At 39.7% G+C, this 17,196-nt stretch overlaps 1 protein-coding gene across 1 annotated transcript; it reads right to left on the bottom strand.

Moving 5' to 3' along the window:
• Positions 1 to 233: 233 nt before the first annotated feature.
• Positions 234 to 1,376, bottom strand: LOC142169055 (uncharacterized). The gene is made up of 3 exons (XM_075230255.1): positions 1,195 to 1,376; positions 1,053 to 1,104; positions 234 to 986 (listed from the first exon to the last, which is right to left on the bottom strand). The coding sequence occupies exons 1-3, from the start codon at positions 1,374 to 1,376 to the stop codon at positions 234 to 236; spliced, it is 987 nt and encodes a 328-aa protein (XP_075086356.1).
• Between the last annotated feature and the right edge of the window lie 15,820 nt (positions 1,377 to 17,196).

A 17,196-nucleotide genomic window follows, 5' to 3' on the forward strand; every position in this document is an offset into this window, starting at 1 on the left:
GAGTATGTAAGCCCAGTAGAGGGGTAACAGAACCCATATAGTTTGGTGTTGTGCAATGCTAGCTATAACTATAACCAAACAAATATGTACACCATACAAATAAGAGCAACCACATGTTTAGGAAGGCTAGTTGGTGGAGTTTTACTAGCCTACTTTTTTTTTAACATCTTGCTTGTACTGTTGAGATAACATAATTTTTAAGAGACAATGCAAGGTTTTATAAGTTGATCTCATTAGTCAGGTTCTCTTCTCTTCACAATCCTAATCCGAAGGTTAGGCATTTGTGATTTGTCCATGTTGATCAGTTTTTTTGCTGTAATTGTCAATTCATTAAATGACTGAAATGTGTGTGTACCTACAAAAGTGAAAGCTAGGTTAGCAAAAAAATCAGCAATAATGTTCCCTTCCCTTAGTACATGCTGAAAGACAATATTGTAGTTATTCTTTATATGCTTGATCTTCCTTACTTCAGCACCTACACACCAAGGAGTTGCCCATTCGCCATCAATTATCTTCCTCATTACTAAGGAATCAGTCTCCATAATCAGTGGATGTAGCTTCCTTCCCACACAGTATGCCAATCCCTCCATAATTGCCTTTGCTTCTGCCACTATGTTAGTTGTCTCTCCTATCTCCTTTGCTTTCGCAAACACCAAATCGCCAGCATGATCTCGAACACAAAACCCATATGAGCTTGGTCTAGGATTGCCTCTTGATGTACCATCAGTATTACATTTGAACCACCCTTCATAAGGAAGCTGCCATGTAACTGTCTTAGTCCCCACATATTGTTTGTAACCTTCAAAGAAGCTGATCATATCTGACCATAAAGGAGGTATTCTGGACAGCCATGGGTACCTCATCCTTACTAGATAATGTAAAGTCTTATTCACTTCATGAATTACCCTATTGCAAGAAATTTCACCTCCATACTTCATTGTATTTCTCCTCTTCAAAAGTTCCCATGTGATTACAGCTGAAGCTGCCTGAAATAATGGCATTAGTTTAGGACAACACTTTGCATTCCACCATGTTCTTATTACTTTATGCACCTGTACCAGATTGACCACCAAACCTGCTGCTTGGAGGAAGTTTTTCCATACTCTAGTTGTAGTTTCACTAGTTAAGAACAAGTGTTGAAAAGACTTTTCTTGTGGTTGTGAACAACACCAATACTAAGACACCACTATATACCCACTTCTTCTCCACAAATCGTCAGTAGGAATCTTCCCCTTACACAATCTCCATAAGAAGAAAGAGATTTTGAAAGGTAGGCCTTTAGTCCATATCTTAATGTAGTCAGGATTAGCATGTGCTCTATGCCTCAAAATATTCCAAGCACTACTAACAGAAAAATTTCCTGAGGGAGTAGGCATCTATCTAGGAACATCCCATGAGTCTTCAGTATTGTCAAATAGGACTTCTTGCCTGATATGTTGAGCAATGTCTGCAGGGAAAGATTGTGCTAGAAGTTGCTCATCCCAGGTATCATCCGCTCTCAATTCAGCTACTTCCTGTATATCTTCATTGATTGTATAATCATTTGGAACAATATGGTATAGAGCTCCCAGACCAGTCCAATTCTTATGCCAAACATTAGTAGAACCCCTATTCATTTCCTATGGTATTTCATGCTCCACCTCTTCCCTAGCCTCTAACATTTTCCTCCATACATGAGATCCTTGTCTAAATTGGACAGTTGTCGGGAGTTCCGTTTTACAGTACTTGTTCCACATAAAGTTAGACCATAAGGACTTGGATGTCCTAAACTTCCACCACAATTTGGCAAATAAGGCTTTTGATACATCATGCAGTGATCTAAAACCTACTCCCCCTTCCTCCTTTGGTAGGTATAGATTTTGCCATTATGTCCAATGTCTACTTCTACCTTCTTCCTTGTTACTCCAGAAGAATCTCGCAAAGGTTTTATGAAGGTGTTCAAGTACATTTTTAGGTGGATCAATGACAGATAAGATGTGCGTTGGCATGCTCTGTAGGACACCAGAGATTAATGTAGCTTTCCCCCCATAGGATAGAAGCTTCCATTTCCAAGATTGCAGCTTTGCCTTTACATTTTTGATCAGGCCATTGTAATAATCCTTCTTTCTTCTTGTGTAGAAAATTGGACAACCAAGATAAGTGAATGTAAATTCACCCCTTGAAAATCCAGTGATAGTACCTATAGAACTGGACACTGTTGAAGACACATTAGAATGCATATAAAAGGAACTCTTTGTCTTATTGATCATTTGGCCTGAAGTGTGCTCGTACTTAGATAATACTTCTACAATTTTCCTTAAAGAGTATGGATCAGCTGAAGAGAAAATTATAGTGTCGTCTGCGTAGGCCAAATGATTCAATAGATCCGTCCATTTAGGCATCCCAAAGCCCTTGAATCTCGTGTCTTCAAATAGTTTATTTAAAGACCGAGATAGTACCTTTGCGGAGAGTATGAACAGGGCTGGAGAGAGAGGATCCCCTTGCTTGACCCCTCTTGTTGAGTGAAAGAATCTTGAGGCTTGACCATTAATCAGAACAGAATACCAGTTGTTGGAAATTAAATTCCATATCATGTAGATGAAGCATTCTGCAAATCCCACTTTCCTCAAAACATACATTAAATACTTCCATGAGACCCTATCATATGCCTTTGCCATGTCAAGTTTGATAACTACATTGGCAGGTTTTCCCCTTAATCTTATGTCAGTAACAATCTCCTGTGTTAGCAGAATATTTTCAAATATACTTCTCCCCTTGACAAATCCTGACTGGTTAAAGGAGATCAAAGAAGGCAGTATATTTTCCAGCCTATCATGGACAACTCTGGAGATAACTTTATTTACAAAATTGCTTAAGCTAATAGGCCTAAGATCGTTAAATATTTGAACCTGTTATTTTTTTGGTAGCAAGACAAGGTTTGTGTGGGTTATAGACTTAGGTAAAGAGCTTCCTCTATAAAATAGTTTCAGCATCTCATGTATGTCTTCCCCTATTATATCCCAATATTCTTGAAAGAAAATGCATGTGAAACCATCAGGCCCACTTGCACTTTCACCACTCAGTGCAAATACCGCTGCCTTTACCTCCTCCATTGTAGGAGTTCTACAAAGTTCTATGTTTTGATCACAAGACACCATTGAAGGCACATTGTTGAGGAGCTCAGAACATGTGTGATCAGCTTCATGTGTGAACTGGTTCTGGAAACATTCCACTTATGCATCAGCCATCCGTTCTTGTGACTCAATTCGATTACCATCATGGTTCTGAATCCTCTTCAGTTGGAGTTTCTGCCTTTTACCATTGACATGGTTGTGAAAGAATCTAGTGTTTCTGTCTCCTTCTGCAAACCAGGACATACCTGCCTTTTTTTCCCAATATGGTTCCTCTATGCTCAGATATCTCTTTAATTTAGATTGTGCCTTCTAGAGTACAATTCTATTCTCAACTGTTGGTTCTTCTTCAAAAAGCATTTCCTTTATTCTGACCACATCTTCCCTTAAAGCTAGTTCTTTGAAGATGTCCCCATAGGTGAGCCTACTCCATTTTGAAAGAGCAATCTTAACTCTTTTTAATTTCTGTTTGAATATCAAAAAGGGGTCACATGTGAAGTCAGCCTGCCAATTCTGTCGAACCACCTCCATAAAAGAGGCATGTTTTATCCAGAGATTCAGAAACTTGAATGGTTTAGTAAATGTGGTAGCCTTGTCACCACAAGTCATAAACAGTGTTGCATGATATGAGCCTATTCTAATTAGATGTTGGACCTTTGTAGTTGGGAATATAGATTGGAATGGGGAGTTGACAAAGATTCTGTCCAGTCTTTTAAATATGCATTCTGCATTTGGCCTCCCATTCCACCATGTGAAGGGACTTCCTTTGTAACCAGTGTCAAAGAGTTCACATGAATTTACATAGAAAGCAAAGTCTTCATATTCTGGAGGATAGACTGGAAGCACTCCAATTTTCTCTTCTTCATTCAAAAGCACATTAAAATCCCCTCCAACTAGCCATGGTAGTTCCATGTCGCTTGCAAGGTAGTATAAACTGTCCCATAATTCTAATCTGTCCAGTGATGAGCACTTTGCATATACGAAAGTCATCATAATATATTTACCAATATCTTGATGATAGACTCTGATAGTAAGTTGTTGTTTCGTGTCAATTACCAAGTCCCACTGCACAACTGAATCCAGAAAAAGCCATATCTTGCCATTGATATTTGAAATGGCAACATCCATGCCTAGTCTCCTCCTGTAATTTTGAATAAATCTTTGATTTTGAAAAGGTTCCATAAGTGCTATAACAAAAAAAACCATGTTCCTTTTTCATGTTGATAACTCTCTGAAAGGCCTGTTGTGTCTTAACAGACCTTATATTCCATATGAGTGTTTTAATAATCATCTAGTCGTGGAGGCTGCCCTTTTGGGCATTATTCTTGGAGGTTGCAGCTGTTCCTTTAGTTGGTTTTGCTTCTTTCCTTTCTTCCCATGTTTAGTAGACAACCTAGGTGACAACTCTCCTTCTTTTGCAACATCCTTGAAGTTCCCAGTAATAGACTTATTGTCACCTTCATCTTCTAGTTGTTCTTTATCGACCAAGGCAGTATGAATTTTCATTGGCTATTGGTTGTGTGTAATAATGTCATGCATTGCATGATTTGGAGATTTCAATGGTACTATAACTTGGATCTGCATTGGAGATCTTGTACTTGATGCACAAGCCATAGACAATGTATTAATTGTAGTTAACTCCTTTGTACAATAGCTGTAGCATTATGTTCATATACAACGATAGCATCCTTCACAACCACATCTTGGGGTTCTGGAGCATCATTACTGACTTTGTCAGTTGGTGTGGTTACCACTATAGTTCCTTGAGCAGTGGCTAGTAGTTTCCCAGTTGTGTTGCTGCTCAAAGCATTGTTGGGTAACGCATTGTGAAGTTGTTCTGGTATTGGCTTTTCCTTATAATCATCAACTCTGGGTATTATTTTTTTCCCTGACCCATAACTCTTCAGTTGTGCTTCATCAGTCCCTAGTTGTACAGATCCTGTTGTATTGCCGTTAGGCACAGGAGATTCCATGCATGTCTGTAAGGGAATATCCTGGCAAGAGTGGTTGAGTGTACCATTAAGGATTTCCTTGTGCATTCTAAAACTCCTTTGCACCCAATCAATAGTATTTTCCTTTGTCACAACTGGTGTTACCCCAGCAATTGTAGCAGTATTGTTTGTACCAATTCCTAGATCTTTTGGATTATCACTGGATTTGTCAACAATCCTCATATGTTGGATCTCTTGACTTCTGTTTGTTTGCACTGTTTGATGCTTGTGCTGCCTGTCGTTTATCTAGTCCCTGCCATTATCATCTGATTCATTCTTTCTGTTAGTAATAATTTCAGCAATTCCATTTGTTTCAAGGATTTTGTCGCTTGTAGCAACATGTTGAGTACTGTCAATCTTGTTTTGATCAGTAGGTTTAGTAAGCTGTTGCAATGCCTGTTGAGAACCAACTACCTTGGGAGTTTTTTGGTCATTAGGTATATCATGCACAGTGTCATTACTTCCATCAGTTGCAACATCAATATCAGTAGCCCTGGCACTTGGTTCTGCTATATTCCCTAATGCACTTGTCGTATCAGTTTGTGGTTTGGTCAGTGAATCATGGTTCTGAGCTTTTGTGGTTATGTGTTTTGCATTCATTTGTTCATAAGGGTTTTTGTGTTTCTCTTGCTTGTTTTTTTTGGTTGATACCCTTGAAGTTCTTCTTCTTTTGAGATTGCCATTGATCCTTGGAGTGGCTTGTATTTATTGGTTGTTGTGTTGTAGGTTTGATTTTGCCCTGTTGTTCTTCATTTTGGTCTTGTACCTCTATTTTTTGTTTGTAATTTTGTTCTTTGTGCTGCCCCTGTATGATCCGCTCCTTTTGACGTTGTATTCTATTTGCCATTTTAGTATTGTTTGATATCTCTTTGGTCTGATTTTGTGGGGTTTTAGCAGGTGCTTTTTTCTTGTCTTCTTCTTCTCTTTCTCTAATAGGGCATGAGTAGTCTTCATGTCCTAAGTGCTTGCAGTGTGAGCAGTATGTTGGGAGATCCTCATATACCACTTCTAGCCACTGTCCATCCCCGTTAACATCCTGATCTTTATCAAAGCCTAGAAAAACATTGTGAGGCCTGAATTGAGTCAAGTCGGCCTGCATTTTGACTTTTGCTACACTTCCTCTTGTTTTCTGCATAGAGGCTAGGTCGAGATGCAATACCTTACCAATAGGAGACAACAGTACAGATAGTACCTCTATGTAGTAGAAATGCCATGGTAGTTCAGGAATGACTATCCAAACAGGGACAATTGGGTTATCCTCATTTGGGTTGAAGATGGGTGTCCAAGCTTGTAATTCCATTCTTTGACCTTGGATGTACATGAAGGTTTTTGTCCAGACAGTTGTGTGATCATACTCATTGTCAAGATCACTATACACTGTGCGAGCATTGAAATGGGCTATTTTAACTCATCCTCTTAGATCTGTTTGTGCTATGAAGCTTCTCCTGATCACCTCCATTCGAGGCATTGTGTTAAGAAATTTCCCTACAATTGTATATTGGCATCTGGAGGCAAGTGTGATTATGTAGTCCTTCTTAGTAAAGATGACAGCCGGTTAGCCCTGTTTGGTAGTTATTTTTGAGGGTGTGAACTCTATTGGAGCTATTTCTACTGCCTGCCTTGCTCTTAATTTTGTAGCAAGTGAATGAGTTATGGTAGGGGGTAATGGGGCAGGATAGTTAGTTAGTTTAGGTGGCTGGGCAATGGCTTCTGTTTGGTTTAGTGTGGTTGCTGATTTTGTTGAGTAAAACTGGGTACTTTGGTGGACATTTGCAGATGGTCGTACGGAGTGTGTGTTCTTTGGTATATAAAAATTGGTTAAGATGTTTGGATGCGTGTTTGCAGTATATGTATTGATTGTTTGACTATGGTGTTTAGTATGTTGTGTAATTTCTTTTGGTGTTAACATCTGAGTGTTAGTGTGATGGTGCTTAGTCTTAGTATTATTTTTATTCTGGAAAACGGGTGCTTTGTCAAAGTTGGCGGAGATCTTAGGGAAATTTGCTGGCATTGGTATTTGATTGAGTTGGGGATTAGTTTGAACATTGACATTCCTAGGTAAATCAGTAGTTGTTGTATTAGGCACATGTGTTGTAGAAAAATTATCTGAAGATGCCAAACTTGTTGTTGTAGTCATTGGCTGCACTTGAGTAGTAGGAGTGGTTGCGAGTTCCTTTTCCTTATCAATAGAGATTATCTCGACAGGTGAAACACTGGGACTTCCATGGGCAGTCAGTGAAACACTCAAGTTTTCCGCTAGTGGTCGAGTATCAAAGATATCAGTTTGATACTGGACTTGCGGGCGACCTTCAGCAACATGTGGATAATATGTTTTGTCCAATTGAGTTTCAACTAGGGTTAGGCCAGTTGAAATACCAGGGACTCCATGGGTGTCATGTGGCGCTGTAGGTGACTGCCTTTTATCACCCTCATTTGTTGTGTTTTCTTGCAACTTCTCTTGACGACTAATCTCAACATGACTTTGTGAAGCAGGCTCATTCGTATATTCATCAAAATTAACATCAAAGCTGACCCTGGCAATTTGTCGAACAGATGGCATGTGTAATTCTGTGTGTACTGTATTCTGCCGTGTTGGATCAAAATGTTCCTCGTGGTTGTTATTTGAGGGGTTGGGATCATTATCCAGATCAATAGGAGTATAGTGGCATTGGTTTTGAACATTTTGGATATCTGCCACCCTATGCGCGATCAACAGCTGATTGTTGTCGTTGTTCATCTGTGTAGAGTCGTTGCTTCGTATGTTGATGTTGTCTGAAACTATTTGTATCGATTGTAATTGAGGTGCTGAGTAATCTCCATGGCTTTGAATCAGATGATTTGGTTTAGAGATAGTGCAGTGCATTGTAGCTGTCTCCAATTGTTTTTTTGGCAAGTTTACAGTTCCGCCATTGTTGACAGTTGTAGCAGATGGGGAAGAATCAATAAGGGCGCCTACATAGGGTTTGCGCGCAGGGTTGTTACGCGATTGTTGGATCTGGTCTGATGGCTTTTCACCACCGGACGATGGAGCGACCACCATTTTTGTGCGTGTTGTTACTGTTGCTGTTTGTCGCCTCTCTTCAAAACAAGGGTGACATTAAGCATGATTTTTAATACGAGTCTCAGCTCAATTTTTCTCTAACACATAGAAAAATGTACTGGTATCAACAGATTATTCAACTACATAGTTCCATGGAATTTGACCAAGTCACAATTCCTATGGTGCACGCCCACACGCCCGTCACCTAGCATGTACGTCACCTCAAAACCAATCACATAATACATAATCCGGGGTTTAATAGCCTCAGCTCCAAGATTAGAAGAGTTACTTACCTCAACAAGATGAACCCAACGTCGAGCGAGCTAATCAATACTCAGGAAATTCCATTCCATGCGTATCCACCTCTGAATGCCTTCTTGTCTCCTCAATTCAATGGCAACGATCCGAAACTGAAATTCACCCCTTAATGATACTACAATGATCTACTATACTAAGCAACTTCAATCTACAATATCATCAATTGGGACCAACATTAGTAGCCCATTCCATAGTTTAGGCCATTTAGACAATTTACCAAACACCTAGTGGGCATACATTTATACATTTCTCAACCATAGAATTAGTTCAATCTCTACAATGGTTATGTATTTAAATTGAGAACTTATGGCTTCCAATCACCATTCCGTGAGTTCCTGTAATTAATTCATACTCATATTTCCATAATATATCCATACATGTAAGTCTAAGGGTGTAGGATTATCTTTTGGAAGAAATCTTACAAAACCCTCACTTGAGTTCTTGAAGAAATTTCTTGAAGATATATGTATTTTATGTGTAGATTTCATCAATACTAGAGTAGAAATGATGGAATTTCACACCAAAATAATGGAGATTTCTTACTTTGAAGAAGAGCTCCAAAATTCGTCCAAATAAAATGGGGAAAATAAACCCCGAAATTGTATTGTATTTATAGGCCCAGATTTTTGGGTTTCAGATGCTGCCCTGGATGCTTCGCATCCCCACTGCACTCCTCTTTGAAGTTCGGATGCGGACTTGGATGCTATGGCAACACTTCACTGCTAACCTTTCTTTCAGACGCGGCCTCGGATGCTTCGCATCCGCAGACTCCTCCGCCAGCCTTTGGTAATTTGGTCATAACTTCTTGTTGGAATGTCCAAATGACGAACGGTTTGAAGATTTAGAAACTAGACTCGAAGACCTTTAATTTTATATGTAATCCAAAACATAACTCTTTATATATATGTATATATAATAGTCCAAAGTGTGGTTTTGTGCGTATTCATTTGGAACTTTAGTCTATCATAAAATTTCCAACTTGACTTGGACTTAGGGCTCTCCTTAGACCCCACATCACTTATAATATGACTCGTACACTTATTATCATATCCAATTGATATCAATTATATTAATAGTCCTTGTCTGCACACAAAATAGTATAATGAGCGCACATTAATTTTCTTACTAGCACTCAAGTACTTCGAAATTTTCCGGGGTGTTACATTCTCCCCCACTTAAGAACATTCGTCCTCGAATGTTTCACAAGTCACTTCTAAGAATAGAGTTATACTTCTACCTCCAACCATTATACATAGGTACTTATTACTACATCGATCTCATACTTCCTTCCCAAAATTTTAACTTACTTATGGCCCTTAAAATGTGACTATCTTTACAAATTCATAAACATTTCGGCAGAGTTTTCCCTGTAACTCGGCCTATCCACCTGTCAGATAATCACCAACATCAACCTATCAACACATCCACAACTTGACAAAGCATCACCATGTATATCAATATAACAAATCTCATCATTACAGGCATTATATTATCAAGAGTGATATCTGGACATAAGCTGCATATATTTAAATCATAACATATAGAAAGTACCTTTCAAATCACAATAATTTCACTATACACTCAAGTGATAACATTTTATTTCCTTAACACCTTTGGCCCTCAAGGTGGCCTCCTCGACTTACCGATTTTTCCATAACACATTAATGGAGGCAATCTCAACTCCCGAATGTTTCTAACAAGGATAGCAAATAGTTACTCCTCATAATCCAATTATCCATTAACTTCACCTTCTTAGACATAGACACATGAAACACCGGGTACACAGAGAACAATAATAGGGAGACATCATACTTATAGTTTGGCATATTCCCTTCATGATTTCATAAAGCATAATGTGACTACACATACTTTACCCTTATTAGAAATTCACATAACATCCTCACGCAAAATATTGGGAATAACCCGTTCATTTTCTTCAACTCTAAATCTCTACGCCGAACACCTGAACTAAACCTTTGGCGACCTCCAACAATTACTCTAAGATGTTCTAGTATGAAAATGACCATAAAATTTTCTATCCAATATTTATTTGATCACGGGCTAATGCTTCTTCTTTGACATGTTTGAACCTTCAAATCACTATTTCACATTATCACGCATGCATACCCGAGGTGATCCCATGTCACCCTATCCCATATAGGCCTGACGACACCACATAATTAAAAATTACTAATTTAGCCTTATCCCATAAACCTTGGAATCCTATTTCCAACATCCAAAAACTTCTTTTCAAGATCCGAATTTCACATCTACACAGTATAAATTTGAGCAAGTTGTAACCATAACCTCAGATATAATCACACAATATACTATACAAATCGCATATTCGCGGCATCATTCTCGATCATAGTAACTACTCAAAACCAACCAAGTACTAGTATTAAACCCACTATCCATAAAACCTCGTTCCAAAACCTTTGTATACTGCCGATGTTATTCAATACCGTAATCAAATTTGATAGTACTTATTCTAGGTTCAATGACCTCATCTCATTAAACCTAATCACTTTATTGACATTCAACCCCAATATTTCCACCCAACTCCTCAAATTTTGTAAAAAGAATAACCGTAGGTGCATGTGCTCAATTCCTCAAATAACATGCTCAATAAGATTATAGCATTAAGATGAAGGAAAGACAATTAAATCAAATAAACGATCGAGAAATTAGCAAATTCCACGCGCTGCATGTTATAGTCCCAGGCCTCCAGTCCAAATATACTATATGGGAGCATTTAAATCGGTATACAGGTATATGATGAGCAGGATAAGATTCTCATGTTCCCGGACTGGTATAAATGTCATACTAAAGTGAAGGCATGTGCAATGTCACGACCCAAAATCCGTTAAAGGTCGTGATGGCTCCGGACACCACTGTCAGGCAAGCCAACACTAAATAGTTAGTTAAATTTTTATTTTAATATTTTTGAAATCGTAAATTCACTCCAATTTATCAAGTAAAAGATGTATTTACAGAATAAATAACAATGTTTTCCAATTTCAATTCTGAACATCCCATAATCATCCCAGAACCCGGTGTCACAAGTGCATTAGCCTTTTCTAGGAATTTAAAATAAAATACAGTAACTGTCCGGAATACAAATTTGGACAAGAAGGAAAGTACAATACTCTGAAGGAGACTCTGCTGGCTGCGGAGCGTCGTATAGAATGTAGCTCACCTAAGTCCCCACCATAATCACGCCTCTGCACTCACAAGGCTACTAAACATATGTGTTCCTGCACAAAAATGTGCAGCAAGTGTAGTATGTATACGTAAATTAACGCGTACCTAGTAAGTATCCTGCCTAACCCCGAAGAAGTAGTGACGAGAGGTCGACTTCGACACTTACTCTGAGCTATAAATAAATGGAATAATATCATTAAATTAGACATGGATTACTTAATACGGTTGCAAGTCCATTATTCTGAAGTAAGTAAACAGTTCTTTCATAATTAAGGAATCTCCAAATTTTATCTCCCATTAATTAACGATTATATCTCCGGCCAATGAGGCCATATTAAATTACTAGTTTATCTCAGACCAGGGAGGCAATATCGTTATTTATAAATTTTAAGGCAAGCAATACAAGCATGCGCAAATCATGCCGAGGTCATACGGCCTGGTCCAACAATTATTTAAACTATCCACTGCCAGAGGGTCGAATGGCGCGAACCATAGATGCATCTATTTACTGTCGTGACGCTCGGCCCGATCCACAAATAACAATTATTTTCAAGAAAACACAAGTTTCTCATTTATAGTAGAGTAGCTCATACAAACCTTCCAGTAAGTGAATTTAACCTCATACAAACCTTCATTTAGTGAATTTAACCTTATACAATTCTTTTATCAATTTCTATCGTGACTAGGTGATTATATTAGCAAGTAAGGGCACAAACATTCCAAGTATAGCATGATACGGGTCCTAAACTACCCGGAAAATAGCATAATAGCAGCTACGTACGGACTCTCATCACCTCATACGTACGTAACCCCCACAATTAGGTACAAACATTTATTTAGTTCACCTATGGGGTTAATTCCCTCTTACAAGGTTAGAAAGGAGACTTACCTCGCTCCGAAATTCCATAACACCTCAAACTGATACTCGTCGCTCCAAAACTAGTCAAATAAGTTGCAACCCAATCAAAATATACTCTAATACTCATAATTAATCAATTTATTACAATTTCTAACCCCGATCAAAAAGTCGATAAAGATCACCCTCGGGCCCACGCACCCAGATTCCAAAACATTTCGAAGATAACTTAACCCATAACCTCACGAACTCAAATATATAGTTTATTCTCAATTCCATGCCCAATTTCGTGGTCAAAATCCAAAAATGCAAAATTCTAGCTCTTCTACCAAAACCCCACAATTTATACTAATTTCCATGTTCCAATCCATGTATAATTCATGTATTTAACTCACAATAAGAAGAAACCACTTACCTAGAATTGCTTGATGAAAATTTCCCCTTGAAGCTCTCCAAAATCGCCCAAACCAAAAGAAAATGGGAGAAAGATTGCCAAAACCCTCACTTAAAAGCATTCTGCCCAGCCTGGCCTTCGCACCCGCGGTCCAATAGCCGCTCCTGCGGCTCCGCAGGTGCGGTCCAAATTCCGCTCATGTGGTCCTCAATGCCCAGCCAAATCTCGCGCCTGCGGAAGTTTCTTCGCTTCTGCAAGCTTCGTAGGTGCGACCTGCTATGCGCATCTGCGCAAATATTACGCACCAGCGGTGGCTGCCTCACGCCTGCGCACACGCATGTGCGCTTCTCTGGTCCGCTTCTGCGGCTCCCCTAGCTCCAGTCCCTTCCCGCTTCTGTGAGCAATTCATCGCACCCGCGATCTCCCACCTGCGGCCAAAGTCACGCAGGTGCGATTACACTAGAAGCATTAAGCTTCAGAAATTCTGAAGTCTAAAAATCGATCCGTTAACCTTCCGGAACCCACCCGAGGTCTTCGGGACCTTAACCAAATATACCAACACGTCCTAAAACACATTACGAACTTAGTCGAGCCTTCAAATCGCATCAAACAATGTTGAATTCATAAATCGTACCCCATTCCAAGCTTAATGAAATTTGAAACTTCAACTTCTACAATCGGTGCCGAAACCTATCAAATCACGTCTGATTGACCTCAAATTTTGCATACAAGTCACATTTGACATTACAGGCCTACTCCAACTTCCGGAATCGGAATCCCACCCCGATATCAAAAAGTCCGCTTCTGGTCAAACTTCTCAAAAACCTTCAAATTCTAACTTTCGCCAAATGACTCCAAAATGACTTACGGACCTCTAAATCCACTTCCGAACGCGCTCCAAGTACCGGAATCACCATACAGAGCTATTCTTAGACTCAAAATTCCAAACGGATATCGATAACATTGAAATTCACTTCAATCCAAATTTATGGAATTCTTCCAAAATGCTAACTTCCACAATAGGTGCCGAAACGTTCCCGGGGCATCCAAAACCTGATCCGAACATACGCCCAAGTTCAAAATTATCATACGAACCTGCTGGAACCTTCAAATCCCGATTCCGAGGCCGTTTACTTTAAAATCCATTCTTAGTCAATTCTTTTAACTTAAGGCTTTCGAAATGAGAATTTTCTTTCCAAATCAACTCCGAACTTCCCGAAATTAAATTCTGACCATGCGTACAAGTCATAATACTTGAAGTGAAGCTGGTTATGGCCTCAAACCACCGGACGACGCGCTAGAGCTAATAATGACCGGTCAGGTCGTTACATTCTCTCCCACTTAAACATAAGTTCATCCTCGAACGTGCTAAGAACTGCTCTGGAGTTGTCCGAAATCACCGGTTAACAACTCGTGCACCTACCCGTACTACCACAACTCAGTTGAGCACATTAGCTCGATCAAATCTGAAGATATTCTCTATTATTTAGGCAAATAAGCCTTAGAGCCCAGTTCCAACATCTAAAATTCTCTACTAGGCCTACTTCAAACATACGAACACCGTATCAATCACCACACGATGTACCAGAACACGACTACATACCTTTGCCGAATTCACACCATGCACCGCAATATTCACATGACCATAATAACATTCTCTGATCATAATAGCCGACATTCCCCGAATCTAATGCTCACCATGCACCTCATGACATATATAAGTCTGGTTCCAACTCTTGCAATACCGCCACGACAGAAGAGACGTGTAAAAATTCATAACCGACTGCCGAGTCAACAAATCATTGAGTCTCTCCTCCTGACTAGAATCACCACCCCATTATAACCAAATAATGGTATTTGCTCTTTACTATACTTCATATAATCTGATCGCACTAATCCCGGGTCCAATAATCCCGTCTCACCCCAGTACAAGCTGCTTAGGCAATAAGACATCTCAGACACGATCAAAAGTCTCATGCGATGCCACAATGTGCCAATAAGCTACCAACTCGAACGTGATACATAAAGAAAACGAACTTTGGAAAGGACTACTCAACTCACGTAACCGATTATACAACTGAAAAGGCGTTATGAACCTTCCCCAGAAAATGAGAAACAAAACACACAAGAATAGATATAGGGAACTGTACTCCATATCACACTGTTGCGGCGCGCAACCCGATTCGAAGATAAAATCTATATAAGGAGATACTTACCGAGCTAGAATGCTCATTATTACAAAATACCCGAATATCAGCCATGAGCACGCTAAGTGTATAATTCCATCCCTGGGGAGACAGATAGTGCCATACGCTACAAATGTCAAGCACAACTAAGGTGCAGCATATGATCTGAATCTCGAGAGCCATCCTGCTCACATAACATCATCGTTACGTGGAACCTCAACACATATGAAATTAACAAGCCATTTCACAACTCACACAACACAATATAGTATTACATGAAATAGCCGACGACGAAATAACATCCAACATCCGAATACTCCTCCATAATGAGCGTTATGCCGAAATGAACACATCCGGCCTGACATAGAGCCCATATTCACTTTTACATCCATCCACAGACCTCAAGCCGATTCTGATCGCACCGCACTAGGCTAATAACCTTTCAGGGATCCATAATAACCCTTTATCCCATAACACACAAGAACAACCATCATAGCCGGAACAAACTTCCACAGTCCACAACCAAATAAACCGAGCGCCCTCCAAGCATAAATTCCTAATTAGCGATATTACCAAAATCTTCATACTTGGTTTCCATTCTTCAATCGATCAAGTGACTACATGTCACACTTATACAATCTTCCGGTGGGATGTGCTCCCATGACCTTCCGCACCAGGTAACAAGTCTATACATTTATACTACCGGCCACACCAATCGCTGTAAAGCAAATTCAAGAGTACGCATTCAGTATGCCGAGCCTCTTCACACCAGGTACCGATCTCAGGTGGCGCCAAAGACAATACCAGCTTACTCTAACCATCTAAATCCTTTCCCGCTCATCAAAGCTCTTGACATTCTTGTCGACACCAAACTACAACCTTGATCCTCAACTTCCGAATCCCATGCCGATCACTGCACTTAATCCTGCCAATGCGCAAAAGTACAAGAATTTCATCTTAACCTCCGAACTAATAATAGGGTAACACTTCACCACATAGAACCCTTTTACTTAACTCATTCCAAGAGAACCATCTCAACACGCGACTGAATCCTCATATCTGCAGAAATACCAACCTCAAGTAGTGATCTAAACCACCATAACCCTTCCGGGATCCATCTGCACATAACATGCCATAATACTCGAAAGCCTCCAAATAAGATCAGTTATGGAGACCGTCAAACCTCGCACGTACCATCATAAATCACATGAATAACCCAACACACTGAAGGAGCTGATCATTGCCATCATTATGCCGATTCAACCATTGCTAACCAAACCCAACTTCTCCTAATTTACTCTGGATCTTCCTTAGAACTAACAACAACTTCCTTATCAATATAACAAACTCAATTCGCATTTATCCTGAGTGACCCCATCTCATGAGACCACATTGTCCCCAAAACCCACGAACTATCTCACACCCTCCTTGTGCACACATGCGCATCTTTAACTAGTACACCCATTCTAATATTTCCTTTACGATTATGAACTTATTTTCTCCCATTCTTCCATTGCTACACCGCATACTGAAGATAACATAGAACACTCCAAGTCACTTTTATCATAATCCACTGCAAAAGCTCGATATTCAACCATACTATGGACTCAAAATCCTTAGACACCACATCTTAACTTTTGAATTGACTAGGACCGTTATTGAGAGCCACCCACTCCAGACTTGGTCCCGAATATAATCAACTCCAAGGCTCCGCTAGCACATGAACACCCTTTCAAACAAGCACTTGGCCGAATCATCTTCCTTGTAACTCGCCTCTACACGAAGCAGTAAACCTGAGTCTTCCCAAAGCTTGAGCATGAATCGGTAAGGCCAACTATAGCACACATTCCTCAAATCGCTTGCTCAAATTACAACTGATGTTCTCTTTCCTTAGTCGTAATAACCAATCAATATGACGATAACCAGAAATATTACAAATAGACGACCATGCAATCCAACTGTAGGCGGTGGGACTCTCCTACTTAGCTTGAAGCTACTATTGCATAAACCTGAAACCCACCAAGATTCTTCCTTCATCGACGTGATCTAGCATAATCAACCCGCCAAATTCCTCGAAATCCTTCCATTAACCTTTAA

The sequence above is a fragment of the Nicotiana tabacum genome, chromosome 14 (genome assembly GCF_000715075.1).
Source record: "Nicotiana tabacum cultivar K326 chromosome 14, ASM71507v2, whole genome shotgun sequence".
Taxonomy (NCBI): Eukaryota; Viridiplantae; Streptophyta; class Magnoliopsida; order Solanales; family Solanaceae; genus Nicotiana; species Nicotiana tabacum.